At 50.5% G+C, this 18642-nt stretch overlaps 3 protein-coding genes across 3 annotated transcripts; 1 reads left to right on the top strand and 2 right to left on the bottom strand.

The window, feature by feature from the left end:
- Nucleotides 1–362: 362 nt before the first annotated feature.
- LRRC47 (leucine rich repeat containing 47) lies at nucleotides 363–3522 on the bottom strand. The gene is made up of 7 exons (XM_065737785.1): nucleotides 2881–3522; nucleotides 2378–2806; nucleotides 1940–2056; nucleotides 1310–1425; nucleotides 1052–1154; nucleotides 877–966; nucleotides 363–691 (listed from the first exon to the last, which is right to left on the bottom strand). Exons 1-7 carry the CDS (start codon nucleotides 3517–3519, stop codon nucleotides 461–463), a joined length of 1725 nt encoding a protein of 574 aa, XP_065593857.1. The 5' UTR covers nucleotides 3520–3522; the 3' UTR covers nucleotides 363–460.
- A 666-nt stretch (nucleotides 3523–4188) lies between these two features.
- On the bottom strand, nucleotides 4189–14887 carry CEP104 (centrosomal protein 104). The gene is made up of 21 exons (XM_065737902.1): nucleotides 14616–14887; nucleotides 13872–14045; nucleotides 13398–13536; nucleotides 13035–13100; nucleotides 12589–12665; nucleotides 12277–12445; nucleotides 11906–12064; nucleotides 11286–11546; nucleotides 10458–10661; nucleotides 9798–9965; nucleotides 9147–9320; nucleotides 8237–8413; nucleotides 7878–8084; nucleotides 7670–7786; nucleotides 7276–7312; nucleotides 6798–6870; nucleotides 6292–6400; nucleotides 5858–5996; nucleotides 5326–5393; nucleotides 4506–4593; nucleotides 4189–4378 (listed from the first exon to the last, which is right to left on the bottom strand). The coding sequence occupies exons 1-21, from the start codon at nucleotides 14726–14728 to the stop codon at nucleotides 4242–4244; spliced, it is 2856 nt and encodes a 951-aa protein (XP_065593974.1). The 5' UTR covers nucleotides 14729–14887; the 3' UTR covers nucleotides 4189–4241.
- A 597-nt stretch (nucleotides 14888–15484) lies between these two features.
- Nucleotides 15485–18607, top strand: DFFB (DNA fragmentation factor subunit beta). Its single transcript, XM_065737901.1, has 7 exons — nucleotides 15485–15609; nucleotides 15673–15799; nucleotides 15869–16057; nucleotides 16630–16709; nucleotides 16890–17060; nucleotides 17276–17376; nucleotides 17861–18607. The coding sequence occupies exons 1-7, from the start codon at nucleotides 15496–15498 to the stop codon at nucleotides 18075–18077; spliced, it is 999 nt and encodes a 332-aa protein (XP_065593973.1). The 5' UTR covers nucleotides 15485–15495; the 3' UTR covers nucleotides 18078–18607.
- Nucleotides 18608–18642: the final 35 nt, after the last annotated feature.

Raw genomic sequence — 18642 nt, 5'->3', positions numbered from 1 at the left:
TATTTAAAATACACAGAATTGTCAGTTTTATGGATATAAAAGCAGAATGATGCAGAACGAGACGTTCTCAGTGCTTCTGCATCCTGCCTCTGTGCATCAGCACTGTCACCACTGAGATAACGACCCAACAAAGCACCAGAACAAACAGGAACCTCGCAGGGAAACGTGACTGCATTCACTGCATAAACGTCAGAATGATTCTCTTCCAAGTGAGGGGATTCTGACCCTGAATGCCCTCGCTGCTTTTAGGTTCGTGTTGGCAGCTGCCACAGCACTGCTGCCTTTCTGCCAAGGCTGAGAGGATGCCACCCTCCCCTGCCAGGACTTCCCAACCTTGACACGTTTCACACAGCCGGGCAGGGTGCACTGCATCCTCTCTTTAAAACACTCACACAAACTGCGTTCAAAATGGAAATTAAGAAAGGAAAAGAAAACTGAGCAACATCCTCTCGGACAGCAGCTAGCGTACGACTGTCAGGAGCGAGGACACCGTGGCCAGGTCGGTTTTTGAAGGGTAAAGTACTTTCAAGTTTCCATCCGTGTCCACCACTCGAACCTGCTCCAGCACCAACGGGGAACTGTGCTGCTGTGCCTTGGGGTTCAGAGCCACCGACCCACACACAGCGTCCGATTCATCACCCGAGTCCTCCTCCTCATTTTCCACGGTGAATCTGTTCAGCTCTGCTATTTTCTGCTCAGAACAGCAAAACACACAACGCTCTGCTTGTAAAAACCTTCTGAGGTGCATTAAAAGCAGGAGAGGGAGGAAAGGGGAGAACCAAGCACACCCCACACATCCTCGGCTCCCAGGCGAGGAAGGAAACGTTCTGCTCAGAACACAGAGAGCGCAGAGGGTCACTGTACTGCATCACTCACCAGAATGAGAGTGTCCATGACATCTTTGCACATCTGTAGACTCGTATCGCTCGTCACCTCCAGGAACAGATCCTGGGTGGTTTTCCTGATCTGTAGGAATGCCACAGGTGAAGTGAGCCACGAACTCTCACCCGCACTGAGCTCCCAGCAACACTTTTCTGCTGGGACACAGTACCTTTGTTTTCTCACTGTTGGTTATTGGTGGGAAAGAAATCACAACGCCTTCAGCATCCACGAGGCACGGATAGTTATCTTTGCCATCCAGTAGCTGGAGATACCTGCCGAGAAAAGCAGGCAACAACCAACCACAGAGTGAGTGAGAGCAGGGGGACTCAGCATCCCGCGTTTACCCCCCGTGTTCCCTTCAGAGCTGTTTTCCTACACGAGCAGTTGTTGCCAAAAAGCACAGAAGGATAAGCAGCCGAACGCTGACCTGTGCAATCCAGAAACATTCTGACGCTTCTTCTGCTTCCTCTGCTCCTCTGCTTCCATCTGCAGCTGACGGAGAAGGTCCTTTGCCTTCATCTCCTTTCGGCCCAGGGGCGTTATCTACACCAAAGGAGAGCAAACATTTGAGCTGCTGAGCGACTCAGACTGCAGAACACTCAACCATTAGAGCCACACATCGAGTGCTGAACTAAACCTCTGAGCTGCAGCAGGACCTGGAGCACAGGAAGGCTGCGTTACTGAGGACGTGCCACCACTCAGCACCTCACACCTCAGCACGGAATAACATGACCTCAATCAGTGCAAATCCTCCCAGGAGCCACAACACCAAGGTGAAAAGCGGATCCATGGACCACTACTGACACAGGCATGGAGGGATCTGCTGGCAGCTTATCCCTGACTGCTTCCCATCCCCACACGCAGCTCCTAACTGCTCCTGGAGCACCACCACGCAGCTCTGCACAGCTCCTAACAGCAGCAACACCACCACAGCTCTACGTGCCTGCAGTGTTTTCTAGGATTTAAGAGGGTAGGAAAAAAATCTCTCCCTTCTTTCCCAGTTGCAGAAAACAAAGGGAAAACGGGAAGGAGAGGAGCGTGGCTGGCACTGCCGTACCTTCAGCTCAGTGGGAGGCTGCACGCTGTAGGTCAGGGGGCCTCTGATCAGCTGCAGGTCGTGGGTGGCAATGGTGGCTGCTGTCCGCTTTTCACATATGTCCTCGTGCAGTTTGGTCTAAAACACAAAGAGCGCCGTCACAACGCAGCATTGCTATCATCCAAACACAGAATGCCCTCAGGGCCATCCAACCCAACCATCCACCCAACACCAACCGCTCCTCAACACGTCTCCCTGACCCCTCCCCGTCCCTCCACCACCTCCCTGGGCCGCCCCTTCCAGCACAGAGCTCTTCACCCCCTGGTGGAGGATCATTTCATCCCCCTCACAACGCAGTGATGGGAGGATTGGGGGGCACAGGGGGCTGCGTCTCAGACGAGCAGCGTGAGGCGAGGACGCTGCAGCCGTGGGGTGCCAGCAGCGCTGCCCATCCCATACCTGCATGCTCAGGAACCTCCGCAGTGCGTTGCCCGGCCGCAGCCGCACTCCCCTCAGCACACAGCACACGATGTACGGCCGCACGTCCCTGACGCCCGGGCTCGCCCTGACCAGCAGCGGCGCGGGGTTATCGCCGACGTGCAGCACCTTGAGCAGCATCCTGCCGACCGCCTCCGCCTCGTCCCGCTCCTCGTTGTCCTTCTTGTGCTGCTTGTCCCGTTTTCTCCTGCGGGTCTCCTCGCGGCCGCCCTCGGCGCGTCCCTTGGAGCGCAGGTACTCCAGCACGGCCCGGGTCTGGCAGCCGTTGACCATCTTCTCGAGGCGGCGGTCGCGCAGAGGGTTCCCGCGCAGGTTGGCATCCTTGAGGCGGGGGCAGTCGGCCAGAGCAGCGGGCAGCTCGCTCAGCCGGTTGTTGGCCAGGTCCAGGCTCTGCGGGACACGCGCGGTCAGAGCCCGGAGCGCCGCGGGGATGGGGGGGGGGGGGGATTGTTGGGGGCGATCACCTTCAGGGCGGGCAGCGCGGCGATGCTCGGGCCCACCTCCTCCAGCTCGTTGTCGGCCGCCTCCAGCCGCCCGAGCAGCGGGAACGGCGCGGGTCCGGCGGGCGGCAGCAGCGCTCCGGGCAGCGCGCGGAGCCGGTTCCCGGACAGCAGCAGCTCCTGCAGCTGCGGAGCGGCGCGGGCCAAGCCCGGGCCCAGCTCCCGCAGGCGGTTCCCGCTCAGGTTGAGGCTGCGCAGCTGCGGGAACGCGGCGGGGTCCCCGTCCTCCTCCGCCGGCCCCGCGTCCCCCGCCCCTCCCAGCGCGGCGGGCAGCGCCTCCAGCCCGTTCCCGGACAGGTCGAGCAGGCGCAGCGCGGGCAGCGTCCCGCCCAGCCCCGCTCCCAGCCCGGCGGGGCCCAGCGCGTTGCCGCTCAGCACCAGCGTGTGCAGGGCGGGCAGCGCGGCCGCCAGCCCCGGGCCGAGCTCCCGCAGCGCCGCGCAGCCGCTCAGCTCCAGCGACTGCAGCAGCGGCAGCTCCAGCAGCCCCGCCGGCAGCCGCCCCCCGCCCGCCGCCACCCGCTCGGCCACGGCCGCTCCCGGCAGCGCCAGCTCCCTCCGCCGCTCCCGCGCCGCCGCCGCCAGCTCCGGCCACTCCGCCGCCATCGCGGCCGCGTCGGAGGAGGGGAAAGGAAAGGAAAGGGGCGGGCGGGATCCTGCGCGCTTCGCTTTCGCTCGGGACGTCCCCTCCCCGCGCTCCGCGTTCTCGGGAGCGCCGCCGTACGGGGACGGACCCCGCCCGTGAGCTCCAAGACCGCGGGGCTGCGGCGGCCACGGCCACGGCCACCTGAGCCGCGCGGGCTGTGGCTCCCGGTGACCCCGCCCTGAGCTGGATACCGACCCCGCAGCGCTCACAGAAAGGAAGACAAAACCAAAGCCCTCGTAGCTTTCTTCAGCTACGTCCCATTCTCTTGTTTTAATTAAGCCAAAGGGTGAGGAAGACTTTCGCCTCGTGGGATTGGTATTTACCTCCACAGCACCACACGGGCCTCGGAGGCGGCCAACACGCACACTTCACGTGCTCTCGTACTCGAGTCTTTCCTTCTGTGCATACGTTTCTCCTTCCCGCTCCCACCAGCACCGTCACTGTGCTGCTGCACGCCCCGACTCAGCAGGGAGCAGCTCCCAGCCCGGCACTGCATGAACTCTGCGCTCCTCGGGCTTTGCTTTGGGCTGCCGTTAAACGAGGGACGTCAGTGCCCGTAGCCCAGCAGGGACTGCAGCAGGTACTCACGCGTCACAGCCCACAGAAGCTGCTCCAAATTCTTAAACAACCATTAATAACGACATGCCCAATTATTAACTCAGAGGAAAGGATATTTGTTCCGTCATCGCTTCGAGTACGTTTTGCCAAAGCTTTTATTTGGGCCTCTCCTCGGGGTCGGGATCTTGCTTCCTATTGAGGGAGGTCGAGCTTTGGCTCCCGCAGTGCCCGGTTTCTTCGCAGAGTGGCCTCCCATTCTGCCTGTGAAGGGATCACACACGTCATTGCTCGCTCACCTGAGCCCCCCATCTTGCTCCCAAGGCTGAAATAATCCCCTTAAGCAGTGGCAAGACAGCGATAAAGAAGAATCCTTACGAAGGAGCCTTACCAGCGGTCAGAACGCTTTTATTTACGGCGGATAACCTTCGTAGATTCATCTCACAGCCATCCGTGCCCATGAGGTGGGACTTCCAGGCCTGACACCAGTAACAAAGGGAGAAGCAGCAAGGTTAGCCACCCAACGTGCTCACACTGTGCACACACATCTGAAACACAGCACAGAGCAATACTGGAACAGCTGAAGCATTCAGTGCCCCTGGAGAATGCTGCTAGAGCTGGAAAACACCACTGCACCTTCAGAGCAGAGGCCACGAGAGGCTTCTTACAACAGGAACGTGGCAGAGGAAAGAAGAAGAACACACAATTTCCCCACATTCGACCACATCCACTCCTCAACAAGCATCCAACGTTGGGTTACTGTGTGTGTTGCAAAGCCACAAAGGGTTCCCAGCCCTCTGAGTATTCTCTGAACCATTAGCTCCTGATCAGCAACTCTTCTCAATTGCTGAAGGTCCATTCTGGAGCCGACGTGAGGGATTTCACAGGGATATGAGATGTAGAAAACAGAGCTGTGTCAGCAGCCCTGATGATCTCAGCTGGTCTCACTTTCTTAGTGCCTTAATAGCATCACTACTCACTGTGGTAGTGGAGGTGCTGCCCTACGTGCCCTGCAGCCCCGTGGCTCTCACATACAGCTGGGAGAGCAGAAAATCCAGCTGCAAACATAGACCCCCTGAGCACGACAGCCACTACGCACCCTGCCAATAATCCAGGCAGTTTCTTACACCTTGCCACGTGAAGCAGTGTTTTAGGAGGACAGAACTTCAGTCCTCGTGATGTAACAAAACCAGAAAGGTGGACAGCCTTACCTCCTCTCCTGGGGAAAAGTTGTCGTGGCACAGCGGGCAGTGGTTTGCCACATGCTCTGGTTTGGCAGCTGAAAGGACAACACAAGCACAGCACAGACAGGCTGCTTTAATTGCACAGTAAGGATCCACATAACGAAGCACAGAGGAGAGCCCTGGGATTCAAGCAGCCCCGAGCTGATCACCACTCTGCTCTGAGAGAAGTCTGATGTGTAACATCCACTCACATCCCAAGACCAAAGGGGACGTGGGTGGCTCCCACCACATTGGCTGGGCCTCCATTTGCCAGGATGTGACACAGGATTTCCTTCCTGTTCTCACTTACCCTCTCCACACACATTCATGGAGGCAAAGCATTTCAAGCACGGGATAACACAGGGATATTTTGCAATAGATGTTCTCTCCCAAAAACAGACTAAGATTCCAACTCCACAGCACAATACTTAAAGAGAAGTGCTCTGACTTGACCAAAACGTACAGTACTTGGATGTCTGACTGATTTGACTTGAAGTTCAGCCTGATTCAAGCTACTCACCATTGCAGGTCTTGCTCTTGGTATGTTTGAGCAGCTCCTCCTTTGGGAAGGCCTCACTGCATCGCTGGCACCTCCCGAAGCTGTCCTTCTTATCACACTCAGTCAGCAAATGCTCTGTCAGGGTTGCTATTTCTACCACCTGCAACAGGACAGAGGTACCCAAGGTTTGTACCTTACTGAGTGGAGCAGGATTAAAACGAAGCTGCTGCCATGAATTTTGGGAGCTAAATCTCTCTTCTCAAAGTGTCAAATGGAAAAAAAAAACCCATGAAATGGTACTGCAGCTGGAGATACGTTTTATACTATTGACCTCTTCTAAAAGTGTTACCCAAAATCACCCTGAGAATTCACCTGCTGTACTATTACACATCTTGTCATGTTGAGAACAATAAGAACTGCTAATGACTTGTAGCTCCAGAAAGATTGTGCCTGACCTGTTTGCAGTGCTCACATCTGGTCAGCATAGGACAGTGTTTCCAGTAGTGGAGATCCAGGCCCTCCTCTGTGAAGGATTCATTCCTTTCACCGCAAAAAATGCATAAACTGAGGGGAAAGAAAACCCAACACCTGAACAACAAAGCAATCCAAAACCACCAACCAAAAGCCACAACATCAGTAATGCTACAGATGGGAATGGATGATCCCCACTCCACTTAGAAACGACTCTGAAACGCAGACCTCGTTTGCTCTGCACAGTGCTGAGCTGTGCTGTTTCTCAGTCCCACCAGCAGCTATTAAGAAAAGCAATTCAAAGCAGTGCCATCCCAGGAGTTAAAAATCAACACCCAGGACTGCTTGGCAATAATTCAAGATCTCTTAGAACAGATTTCCTTCACCATCGTTTAAATGCTGAAGTTATTAGCTTTGATCTACTAGAGAAATGCAATTAGCAGGTTACACAAAGTACTTAAGGTGATTAGGAGCTATTAATCTAGCTTACTTATCCAAGTAATTTGCAACAGAGGAATGATCATCAGGAATCTCTGCTGCTACAGCCTGAGAGCTTCTGAAACCTGCAAAAAAGAAAGTGGAAATATTCCTTCCCCAGATAACAAAAGCAACAGATCCCAAACAAGAGCACCACTGCCACGCAGGTGCACAAAGACAACGTGCCCACATGGCACTGCACAGCATCACTCTGGAAACCCACAGTAACGGAAGGTTTTGTAGGGGCAGATGAGTTACTTCAGGTCAGAGAGGAATGTAAGTGGTTTCAAGAAGCACCACTCACACATTCAGCATTAACTGGTCCACTGGTGGTGAATTTTCCTCGGTACATTTGATGATGTCAGCAGGCTGACACTGAGCTGGTGCAAAGCACTCACACATGATTTTCAGTGAGAAGATCCACCAACACATAAAGCATCAGCAGCGTTTCAAGGGCATCTGGATTCTTGGTGCTACCTGAAATTACCTACCTTGATCGTCTGTCTTCTGGGAATCAGACTCCTTTTCCTATGGAACAAAGAAATTTTTTTAAGTCAGAACTGACCTTTGTGACAGGGGAGAAAAAGAACAGATTTTGGTTCTTCTCTGCAATTAAAGGCTTCGAAGCAGAGCCAATGCTTTACAGCACTGTCAGGCTCTAAAATGGGAAGGACTGCAATGTCATGAGTCGTTGCAAACAACAACTCCCCAGGCCTCAAACTCAGGATAAAAATCAGATGGAGAGAGGACACTCTCCCTCCCTCTTCCACATCCCCCATCCCTCCTCAGATCGACATTTCTCGTTTCCTGGCAAACTATCAAAGCATGGGATACTTGAGGAAAGTGTTTATACGGATATCCAGACCATAACCAAACCACCATCACCTTTCCAGCCTGAACTTCTGCTTGTATCTCCTTTAGAGCTGCCAGCTGGCCTTGCAGAACTTTTATTTCCTCTTTCTTCTGCCTCTCTGCTTCTTCTGTTGCTGCCTTTTTCTGTGCCTGTCGAGAAAATACTCTTTTAATTATGCAAGTTTTGGAACGGTCTGTCACATAGGAGAGCCTGCAAAACATAAAATGCCAATCTTCTTACCCTAATTTCAGCTCCTGAAAGTTTGCCATCTATTCTAGCAAAGCCATCAAAGAGCGTTTTATAGAGCACAGTCCTGCGAGCGTTGGCATCTTCTGCAGGGAGGTGCTCCAGGACAGCAGCTCTGTGCTGCCCATACAAATGGAAGACAACGCGCAGCGCTGCGTCGCGAACTTCACACACCCTGTGCTCCAGAGCTCCTGATGCAAACTGCCAAGAAAACACGTGGAGCCCGTGGTTATCCTTCCCCACGTTGGCACAGCACTTCCTCCAAGCCCAACATTCACTCGAGTGCTTCGCCACGCACTGCAGAACAAATCCAACAGCAGCAGGAAGGACCTTGCAGCTCTGCACGCTCCTACCTTCATGACATTGCTGACGGTAAACCCGGACTCCTCAGTTCCCATCTCTTTCAGGAGGCACTCAACCAACTGCACCTGACTGGTGGCCAGATGTGCTGGGGAGTTGGGCTTGAACGGCTGAACCAAATGAACCGGAACCATCTGAAGAGGTTTCACTTCGCCCCACAGCGCCATGTCCTGCAAAGCACAGCGTCAGTGGGGGCAGCAGCACCCAGCACAACCGCCTCGCACGGCAGACCGCGCCCGGGTCACTGAAGGGAAGGATGCAGCTGCTTTTGTGCTTCAGCACGGATAAGGCACTGGCAGCCGAGACTGCTTACACTGGTGATACAAAGTAAAAGCAGTTTCCTTCTGGGGAGATGTGTTTGTGACCATCTCCTGCAGGCTTTGAAACATCCAGTTACAAATCTATTGTAAAGAAGTCAAGCGGTAGTAATAAAGTCATCAGCCACCTCTGGGGGCTCCAGAGACCGCCAGAGCGCTGCACAGCTCACCCCTCTGAAGTCTGAGTTACATCCCACAGCGAGAAGAATTTTTTCTTTCCTTGTACAGATGCAATCCCAGATAAATGACCCATTCAGGCCCTCTCAGGACTGAATTAACACCTTCACCCAGAATTAGAGTGCTGTAAATCCTCCAGCAGATCTTTACAGCTATGCTTTGCCAGCATTTCACATGGCACGGACTGTGTCTCCTAAACAGCTTTTCCTTTTCATGCTTCTGTTGACTTTTACAGCACATGCTTCAATTATACACTGCAATGGACACTAAGCTGCTGCTACCACGACGCCTCAGCCCCCCGCAGCAGCAAGCTCTGCACTGACATCAAGCCAGCTCAGATGTTACCCACTCATAACCTCCAGGACACTCCCAAAGCAAACCAAAGCACAGTGTGAAGGAAAACTCCGACCTGAATAAATCTGGCAGCCACAAGGCGAAGGCGGGATGAAGAGTCCCCTGTCCTAGAAAGCAAACTTGGAAGTGTTTTCTCCACACAGTGAGAAGTTTCTATTTTTCCCAGTTTATGTTTTGGCACATACTGCGTGATGATCATTTTTAAAAGTTTCAGGGAAGCTTGGAAAACCTAAATCAACAGAAAGAAAGCAATGCTGAAAGAAATACCATACAGAGAAAGCACAGAGCCAGCACTGAGTGCACCAGCAGCTGTTCCTCAAGCTCGTGGCACACAGCATTTGAATGCAGGATTGAAACACTGGATTGTCCAGGATCCAGCCTGCAGGGACCACAGACTACAAAGCAGAATACCTGCTTCCTCTTCTCTGTATGCACTTCTTTACATTCCAGGCACATGAATTTACATTTTGCTCCTCTGTACTTCTACTTGAAAATAAATGCAGCGCTCTGTAGCCTGTTACACCATTGATTTGGGTTTTTTAAATGGCGTTTCAAATTATTCTGCTTTCGTTTGGGATTTACTGCTGGGCAATCCCTTTCCAGCACTGAGTGAGGCCCCGCTGATCCCACTGGGACAGAGCAGACGGAGCACATGGAGCAAACTGCAGTCAAGAGACCATTCCTTACCAAACACATCACTACTTACTGGAGAGACGATGTCTTTGATGGCTCTTCTGACAAGAAAAATAGCAGCCCTCAGCACGTTCTTTAGATCCTCCTTTGGAGTGCTTACTGGCATTTCCATCAGCTTCTTATACACAGCCAGCAGCGCGTCCTCTCGGTACGACCAACTTTTGGAATATGCTCCTGAGACCTGAGCACAGAAAGGGTTATCTTCTAAAAGGTCAGTACTGATATTTCAATACTGACATACAGAAACAACCTCAGAGGAACACATGGACTTAAGTATCAAATCCCCAGGCATCTTCCAAAGGAGCGTGGCTTTTATTACAGAGCTGATTCTGCACTTATCTGTTGAGAGAGGCCCAGGAAATGGATGAGTACAGCAGGCTCCAGGAACCACCTGAGACACTGCAATGCTTTCTCTCCCTACAGAAGTCTCTTTACATTGGCAATTACTCAGGTAGGGGGTGCACCCTAAGGCAGACTACTAGGCAATATACAGGTTATCAAGTAATCAATCCTAAAAGCTCCACGCATCCGTATAACGGTCTGTTCTTAATTCCAGATTTTTAGGTAACATCCTTAAAACATCAAAACCAGATCAGTAATCCTCTGCCGACTGAACAAACACCAAACGAACTCAGACCACAGTAATCCATGTGTTTATTCTGTTGTTCTTTACCAAAGCTTCTCCAAAAGCTTCAATAGCAGGGCTGGCCTCCCTCAGAGCCTTCTCACTTAGTGGTTCAGGCTCCCCAGTAATGCCACTTCTGGGAGTACTGCTGATGTCCCCCTCGGTCTCCTCTGGCTCAAGGTACCTCATCGCTTCCTCAGAGTGCTTACGGATGGTTGGAAGAGGTCTCTCATCATAAGGTAAAAATTCAACCTGACAGGGAAGATAAAATCTGCTATTCCAGAACTAAGTTAGACGTGGCGTTGTATCATCACTCGTTGGATTTGCCTCAATTCTATCCCCTTCTCCCTTCAAAGCAGTATTGCTATACAGTTAAGTACAGACACTGAAGTTTCCATAAACATATCACGAGCAATCAATATTAGTGCTACAAAAGTCACAGCAAGTCCTCATGAGGTTTGCTGACACTTACACTCACCTTGCAATCACATTCCAATAAATTTCCTTGCTGCTTAGATACCACATGATCTCCAAGATTTATTAAGCCACTAATGGAGCAAGCAGATTTCAGCTGCCTATCCTGCTACTAAATCAGCTGTGATTCCTCCAGGTACTAATTTAATGTCTATTTTCTATTCATCCATCTGTAAGTCAGATATAGTCCCTTTTTTTTAACCTCAATCTAAATGCACATTTTTCACTGTTTTCCAAGAAATTCAGGAAAAAGAAAGGCCAATTCCAGTTATTAGATTGGCAATATTCAGCAGTCAGATTCAGACACTGTACAAGCAATGAGGATAACCACAACAGATCTCATTGCTTTGAAAGGTTGAATGCATGAGAAGATTTCTTTGGCAATGGAGGCACAACACTCACCTCTTCTTGGGAAAACACTTCCCTGGAGGCTGTGGGATGAAGCAGGGTGGGAGGAGTAGACTGATGGTGAAAATCAGGCTCAGGAGAAAGGGAAGTGTTTTCTACTGGCTTCTCTTCCAGCAAAGACTCTGCTTTCTGCAGCTCTCCCTGTGAGCTCTGCAGTTCTGAGTTCTCACAAGAAGGTGAATTTGTAGCTCTTGTGCACTGAAGACTGTCATCATAAATCATAGGCTCTGCAGGCAGCTCGGGTGGCTTTCGAGTCTGAGAAAGAGATTTTGAAAGGAAGGCCAACACTGCACTCAATTCAGTCAGCACATTTACAGCTTTGACAGTAAATAACATTCCACCTCTTTCAAATAAACATCAGTGCCTTATGAATCCATACATGTAGCTCTGGAATAATGCAAAACATTCAGAAGTTTAAATATTATTTGCTTTAAACTCTAATGTAATTTATGGAGAACTAAGCACGTTCATAAAGTTGAAATCTTTGGCTGGGAAAACCCACAACCCAAAGAAAAAGCTTGGCTGTGTAATGACTCCAATTCCCTGAATTTCGGCTGCTCAGCCCTTTCTATTTACAAAACCCATGTGACAGAAGCAGGACCAGCTGCACCCACCATCAGCTCTTCATCCAGAAGGTTGTGGAGCTGCAGCTGCTGGTACACTTTCAGGCGGTACGCTTCCATTTGTTGCTTTTTCTTTTTAGCAAGATCATAATCCTCCTTCTCCACGGCGCAGCGTTTCTCTACTTCATACCTCCCAAGTCGTTCCCCCACCTAGAAAACATTTTATCAAGCTTGGGAACACATTACTATAAACACACATGCACATGATTTCCAAACAAACTGTTGAATCAAGTCATCCGAATTTAAAATGCCTGTTTCCACAACATACTGGAAGTCACTGCAATTCCACATCAAGGCAGTAATCCTCGATGGATCACTGCAGGAACACTCGGCTTCAGGGATGAGCAGGCTTTGAACAATACCTTCTGCAGGTCTGCAATGGCTTGCTTGAGTTTCTTGGCGTAATCATAGCGCTCCTGACGGACAGCTTCGTGCTTCTTCTCATCCAGCCTGCGTATTACCTGAGCGACTTCTGGATCCTGGTACATGTCAAAAGCCAAATCATCCAGAGGTGAAATGGAGTCAGGCTTCCTGAAGACAGTGGAAAAAAAGAAGTAAACCTTCAGTCTGAGCTTATGTGCTCTCTTTTCACTAGCAGAGAACAAAATACGGAGACTGAGAGCTAATTTAGGCCAAGATGTGTTGGTGGGGTATATGCAAAAGAATATCTTTACCCCAGGTATGTTCCATCTAAGGCAGGATCATCCGAATTACTTCCTAAGTAGTGGTCTATCAGCTTCTCTCTGGAAGGCTTTGTGGGAAAAAAAAAATACCTTAATGCACATTCATCAACAGCATGCATGTTCAGAAGAGAAATTCTGACTTCATACAGTTGGTTTGGGTCATAATAAAAACGTGAGATTTTTATTATGAAATCATATTATAAAACATATTAAAAACGTGAGAGAGCACAAATGCAAATGTTCCAATTGTTTTAATTTTTGTATCTGCAAATCAGGTCTGACATTTGAGACCCTTCTTACTTCAAAATCAGATACAAATCAACATACAGCACCTCTGCTGAAGGATGAAACTAGCAGAAGGTGCACTCGTTGTCTGAAGAGCCCTGCAAGTGAATATGTGTAGCAACAGTAAAAGCCCAGGGATGCTTTGCACTTACATATTTATTGCTGTCATTGCTGTAGTCTGCTGGATCTCCAATAATATTGATAGCTACGAGGGCAACCTGAGACAGATTTAAAGAAAATGTGAAGGCATAAGGTTGCTGTTTCTTTTCTTATCTCACCAAAATTGAAACAGCATGCTCACATGCACACACCCAATCAGACACTAGACAGGTTGCAGCCTAAGATCCAAAACAAAAGGTCACGATGGAACAAGCTGCAAGCATTTGGTCATGAACAAAAGTAAACTCAGCAGCTTTCATCAGCATCTTTACATCCAAGGGAGAGGATTTCTATACCCGCTCTGTGCTACTGAAACTTCATCCAGCTTACAAAGTGAGGACCACAACTCAACTTACCTGATTGTACAAGTTGTATTTATTGACATAATTCTTATGGAAAATCAGTTTCAGGTACTGGCCAACTGCATCCATATAAACAGATTTTAACTCTCGAGCTTTGAAACCTGTCTTCTCATTGTCTGAGAGAGGGACATAACTGAGGAGGAAAGTGCAGCAGTAAGCAGAGGAAACACACAAATACACAGCTGTGCTTTGGCTCCTCAACTAAGTATTTTGATCAGGCTTAAAACTCATAAATGAAACAGTGTGTTGTCATTTACAAAAGTGTTCACTTGCATTGTGCCTCTCACAGAAACCAAAAAACCCCCACAACCTCACAGACACAGTCAGGCCCCACTGCCTTAAGTGTGATTGATGTTAAGCCATTGATTTCAACGTGGGTGGATCAGCCCCAGTTTCCCCAGAGTGCTCATTATTTCCTTCTCAGGCCTTGATTCAGGTAATACAACAATGCCGAGCTTTCAGACTCACCCTAATCTGTGAAACCTCTCCGATTGATAAGGAGCAAAGTATTCAGGCAAGCTTTCACTGATGAAGAACTCAATTTTGCTTGAAATCATGTACTGGTGAGCAAGTAATTGCAGCTTTCGTATTCGACATCTCTCCACCAATTGCAGAACAATTTCTTGTGGATACTGACAGAGTCTGAAAACATACACCATTTTAAGCCATCTTTTTAAAGATCACTTCACTTCCAACTTGAGAAACATTTAAGCGTGAAACTTGCAAAGTTGTCATCATTACACATATTGTGAAAGCAAAGAGTGGAAACACTTTTCACTTTAACACACGCGTGTGTACGTTAAAGTGCACTACTGTTGTGGTTTAACATAGCAGCATATCAGGCACTGTGAAGAAAAATGACTGTTCCAGCTGAAACTAACACAGCTACATACACCCAGAAGATGTACTGAGAGGGCTGTAGTGTTAACACCAAGTCAAAGCAGTTGCAAACTCCAAGATGACTGACAATAACAAACACATTTCCTTTTATTTTTCAGATGACTCTATTTAAACACACCTTTAGGTGTAACCAAGGCTTTTTTTTTTTTCTGCAGGATAAGGATTTGATGGGATTAAGGTAACTTAGATGTTTTGGTTTTATAACCAGTGTGGTCCAGCACACAGTAAACTAGTCAGAACACACACGCTCCACCTCCCACTCAATGTAAACTCAGTGCTGTAGGATTAAGCATGCTCCTCTCATGGCAGTACCTTGGTGATCGCCATCCGTTCACAGTAGGGGCGTGAACCATCAGCTCTTTTGCACTGAAGCCATCTTCGTGTCCTGATGAGCTAACAACAATAAAACCGATCTTGTGTGGCATCCTGCAGAGGTGAGGTACTCAAAACAGTGACGTTTCAAGCTTGAGTTAATCCCTAGGAGAGCAACAAAAGAACACTGAAACACTGCAGTCCAAGAATTCTGTGCCGTGGTTCATGAATTCAGCAGCTGATGACTGCAAGTCTCAATTTATTTAATGCTAGCACCATAAAGTGCACCATATTCTGAGTGCTTTACCAGGACTTAGTGAAGCGAGGGCTTGGTTAACTTGTACAGCAGTCAGACAGAAAACTCAACTGAACTGTGAAAAAAGCTGGACCCGTTCTGCCTGTAAACTCCCCTCAAGTACTGAAGGACTAAATCTGACGATCCCCGACAAAACTCAAATCTCCACGAGCCCAGAAGCCTGCGATGGCACCACAGAGCGGGCTGCGCACACCAGCGCTGCCAAGTTCTCGCTTTCCACCCCTCCCCCCCCTTCCCCGCCGGGCCTCAGCAGGAAGGGCAGCGCCCCGCAGGCCGCAGCGACGCCAGCTCGGGATAACGGCCCCCAGCGAGCCGGGCCACGGCACGAGCCGCCCCGCAGCGGCCCGGAACAGCGGCACAGCTCAGCACGGCCTCTCGAGGGGAGCCCCGAGGCCGCAGGAGACGGAAAGGAGCGGCCGGGCCGGGCCGGGCCCGCACTCACCTCAGCGCGGCTCCATCGCCGTAGCAACGGCGCGAGAGCCGCTACGCGTGCGCAGAGCGCCACGTGGGCCGCAGCGGCGCGCATGCGCACAGCGGCGCGGGGACGGGAGGAGCGGCGCGGGGATGGCGGCCGCGCTCAGGGCTTTCCGCCTCCGGCGGCCCGGCAGCGCGCAGAAGTTCGGGGCGGCGGCCGGGAGCCTGCGAGGACTGCTCCGGAAGGGCTGCCGGCTGCTGCAGGTGCGGCCCGGGGATCGCGGGTCAGGGCGCGCGGGTCTCGGTCCCGTGTGACCGCCGGGGCAGCTCCCGTTGGCAGGCAGCCGGCTGTGCCTCTACGAGGACGGGACGGAGCTGAGCGACGCCTTCTTCCGCACGCTGCCGCCGCAGACGGAGCTGGTGCTGCTGCGGCCCGGGGAGAGCTGGCAGGGCTGTGAGTGCGGGGCTGGGGAGGGGGTGGGGTGGGCTCCGGGGGCTCCTGACGGCCCCGCTCCGCCTGCAGGCTGCGGGGACCTGGAGCGCTTCCTGGGCGCTCTGTGCGGGCGGACGGACGCGGTGGTGGAGGCCGCGCGGCGGCTGCTGGAGGACGAGCGGGCGCCCCGCAGGCAGAGGCTGCTGGCGGACCTCATCCACAACCTGAGCGGGGACAGCGCGGCCGAGCGCCGGGACGAGGACGGGACGTGGTTCGAGGGTAAGAGCTTCCTCGTGCCCGCGTGGGGTCCTGAAAACAGCCTGGCCCCGTCCGCCTGCCCCCACCCTGCTGATGTCGGTTAGCGCTGCTCAGATCCCCTCTTGGCCGTCTCTTCCCCGAGCTGAGCGGCCCCGGTGTCCTCAGCCCTTCCCTGAGGAGTTTATCTCCTTCCCTCAGGAGTTGCTCCAGGCCCTCACATCTCTGCAGCCCTCCGCTGGGCTGTCCAGCAGTTCCCAGGCTGAACTGGGCACGGTGTCCCAGATACAAAGGGCACACTGATGCTATTTGAGAGAGCAGATTCTCAGCTACAAAGCACTGTTTTTCTGCACAGTCACCACCATTAGCTGTGCTTTCACCAGTGATGAACAGCAGCCTGCATGTCACAGCTGACACATCAGCCTCTGCTCTCACAGTAGATGATCTGGGTCATTCTGTTAAGCCCTGACAGCAGGCTAGCCTTGAAACAGTAAAAAAAACCTGAGGTTGTGAAAAGGTGGGATAAGCACCCACATAAGCAGATGCACAGAACTAGCAGCACTGTACTGAATCATAAATGATCTGGTTCTCTTTAGGTCTAGAAGCTCGTTTTAAGAACAAATCAAGCTACATGCGGTACAGCTGTGAAAGCAGAATCCGCAGCTACATGAAAGAGGTAAACGTGTCTGCTGAAGTCACTTATTTTAAGCTGCTAGTAAAATAACTGTGACTACGTGTCTATTAAGTATATGTAATATATCTAAAGTACTTCTGTATCCCAGTGTAGTACTTGCAGAAGAGACACAACCTGCTACGGGCACCAAGGAATGATTGCACTTCTGTTTGTTTTTTTTAGGTTAGTAATTTTATCTCAAATGTTCATCCTACAGCAAGAGATGCATATAAAAGGATACTCGACCTGATGTCGGATAGACTGAAATCTGTGAAATATAATGGCAGCTACTTCGATAGGACGGAGGAGGAGGCAGCACGCCTGTGCACGAGGGAGGGCTGGTTCTCTTGTCAGGTATGCTCAGCCCTGCCCCAAAGCAGTCTCAGTTCTAACAAGCAGCAGTGACCACATTAGAGGAAGGACACAGAGGCTTCAGTTCTTGCGTAGAGTTTTGGTGATGCTTCACCTGTGTCTGGTTGTAGTGAGTGGAAGCTGCATCAGTCCAAGACTAGGACTGAGCTGGGATGACAAGCAGCATGCCTTTCACTGCAGCCACTTCGTTTTTGCAGGGCCCTTTTGACCAAGATGACTGTCCCTGTAAGCATTCTATCAACCCCTACAGTAACAGGGAAAGCAGGATCCTCTTCAGCACCTGGAATCTTGATCACATGTACGTATAAAGCACTAATCCAAATTTACCTGTTTCATGCTGTTAATCTTCAGTAGGGAAGGTGGAGCCATTCAGCATTTCCCTCTTCCTTCCCTGCAGTGAACAGTGCGTTGTGGTAAGAAATGCATGAATGCTATTTCTGGTCACATGAAATCCAGAAGATGTCATAATGCTCTCTCATTAGCTGCTTTGTTTCTCTTCAGATTTTGTTTGTAGGGCATTTCCCCCTGCTCACCACGTTATCCTTTATGAAGGATATCCTCTCTTCTGTCCCTGCCTCTGGCAAAAACCTTCAGCCCTGTTTCCAGGCATCGTGCCTCTTTGAAGCAAAGGGGATTGCTAAATTGATTTCTTCGTAAAATCATCCTAAACCTAGTTACAGTGAAATAATGCAACTTCTGCCTTGCTCTAAAAGGAACTCTGAGGCGTACTGTTAAGAAACAAATTTTGCTAACAGTACTGTTTTCTCTTTTGCATTCTGCAGAATAGAAAAGAAACGTAGTGTTGTCCCAGAACTGGCAGAAGCTGTCAAAACACGAGACGGAAGAGAAGTGAACTGGGAGTACTTCTACCAGCTGCTGTTTACAGTGAATAATCTGAAACTTGTACATATTGCTTGCCATAAGAAAACCAACCATAACCTCAGCTGTGACAAAACTAAAATTTACAGGAAAAGGAAGCAAACCCATGAGATTTCATAGTGCCCTCTCTGGAAGCAACTTCTGTTTCTGTTTTTTTCCCCCTCTCAAAATCATGTAAGGTGGCACAATTTTTAAATAGCTCTAGTTTCTGAAACAAAAACTTAAGGAGTCTCTCCTGGCAAGGACTTCTTCCTTTGTCACCTCCAGTGCATTAATTGAGCTGCAATCTCATAAACATGTGCTCAGATCGTGCCTAACTCTCCCACCTTAGCTGACACTGTGCTAAGTGTGATGATCTGACTCACAGCTGCAGTGTGCAAAACAGGCCAGAGGCTGACACCGATGATGCTGTATGATTTCTTGCTTGCTGTGATAAATGTAGGTGCAAAATGTGTGGCACAGAAACTAAACTTACACAAAGCATTTCTTAGAAGTGATTCTGAGTAGGTTAATACTGCTCTGAACGTTAAGCCAAACAAAGAATGCTTTAGGGTAATTATTCTGCTCTGTGCCTTTACCAGGAAACAGCCACTGCACTCCAAACAGTACAGATGATTCGGGGCAGAGCTGCTGGCTCTTCTCTGCCAAAATATCTGCACTCATCCATGACCATTCAATTTACTGC

This window comes from Cyrtonyx montezumae, unplaced genomic scaffold, assembly GCF_038088225.1.
Source record: "Cyrtonyx montezumae isolate F1298 unplaced genomic scaffold, pur_monq_1.0 scaffold_21, whole genome shotgun sequence".
Classification (NCBI taxonomy): Eukaryota; Metazoa; Chordata; class Aves; order Galliformes; family Odontophoridae; genus Cyrtonyx; species Cyrtonyx montezumae.
The sequence above is the reverse complement of the archived record's forward strand: the minus strand, read 5'-3'. Positions and strand labels throughout refer to the sequence as shown.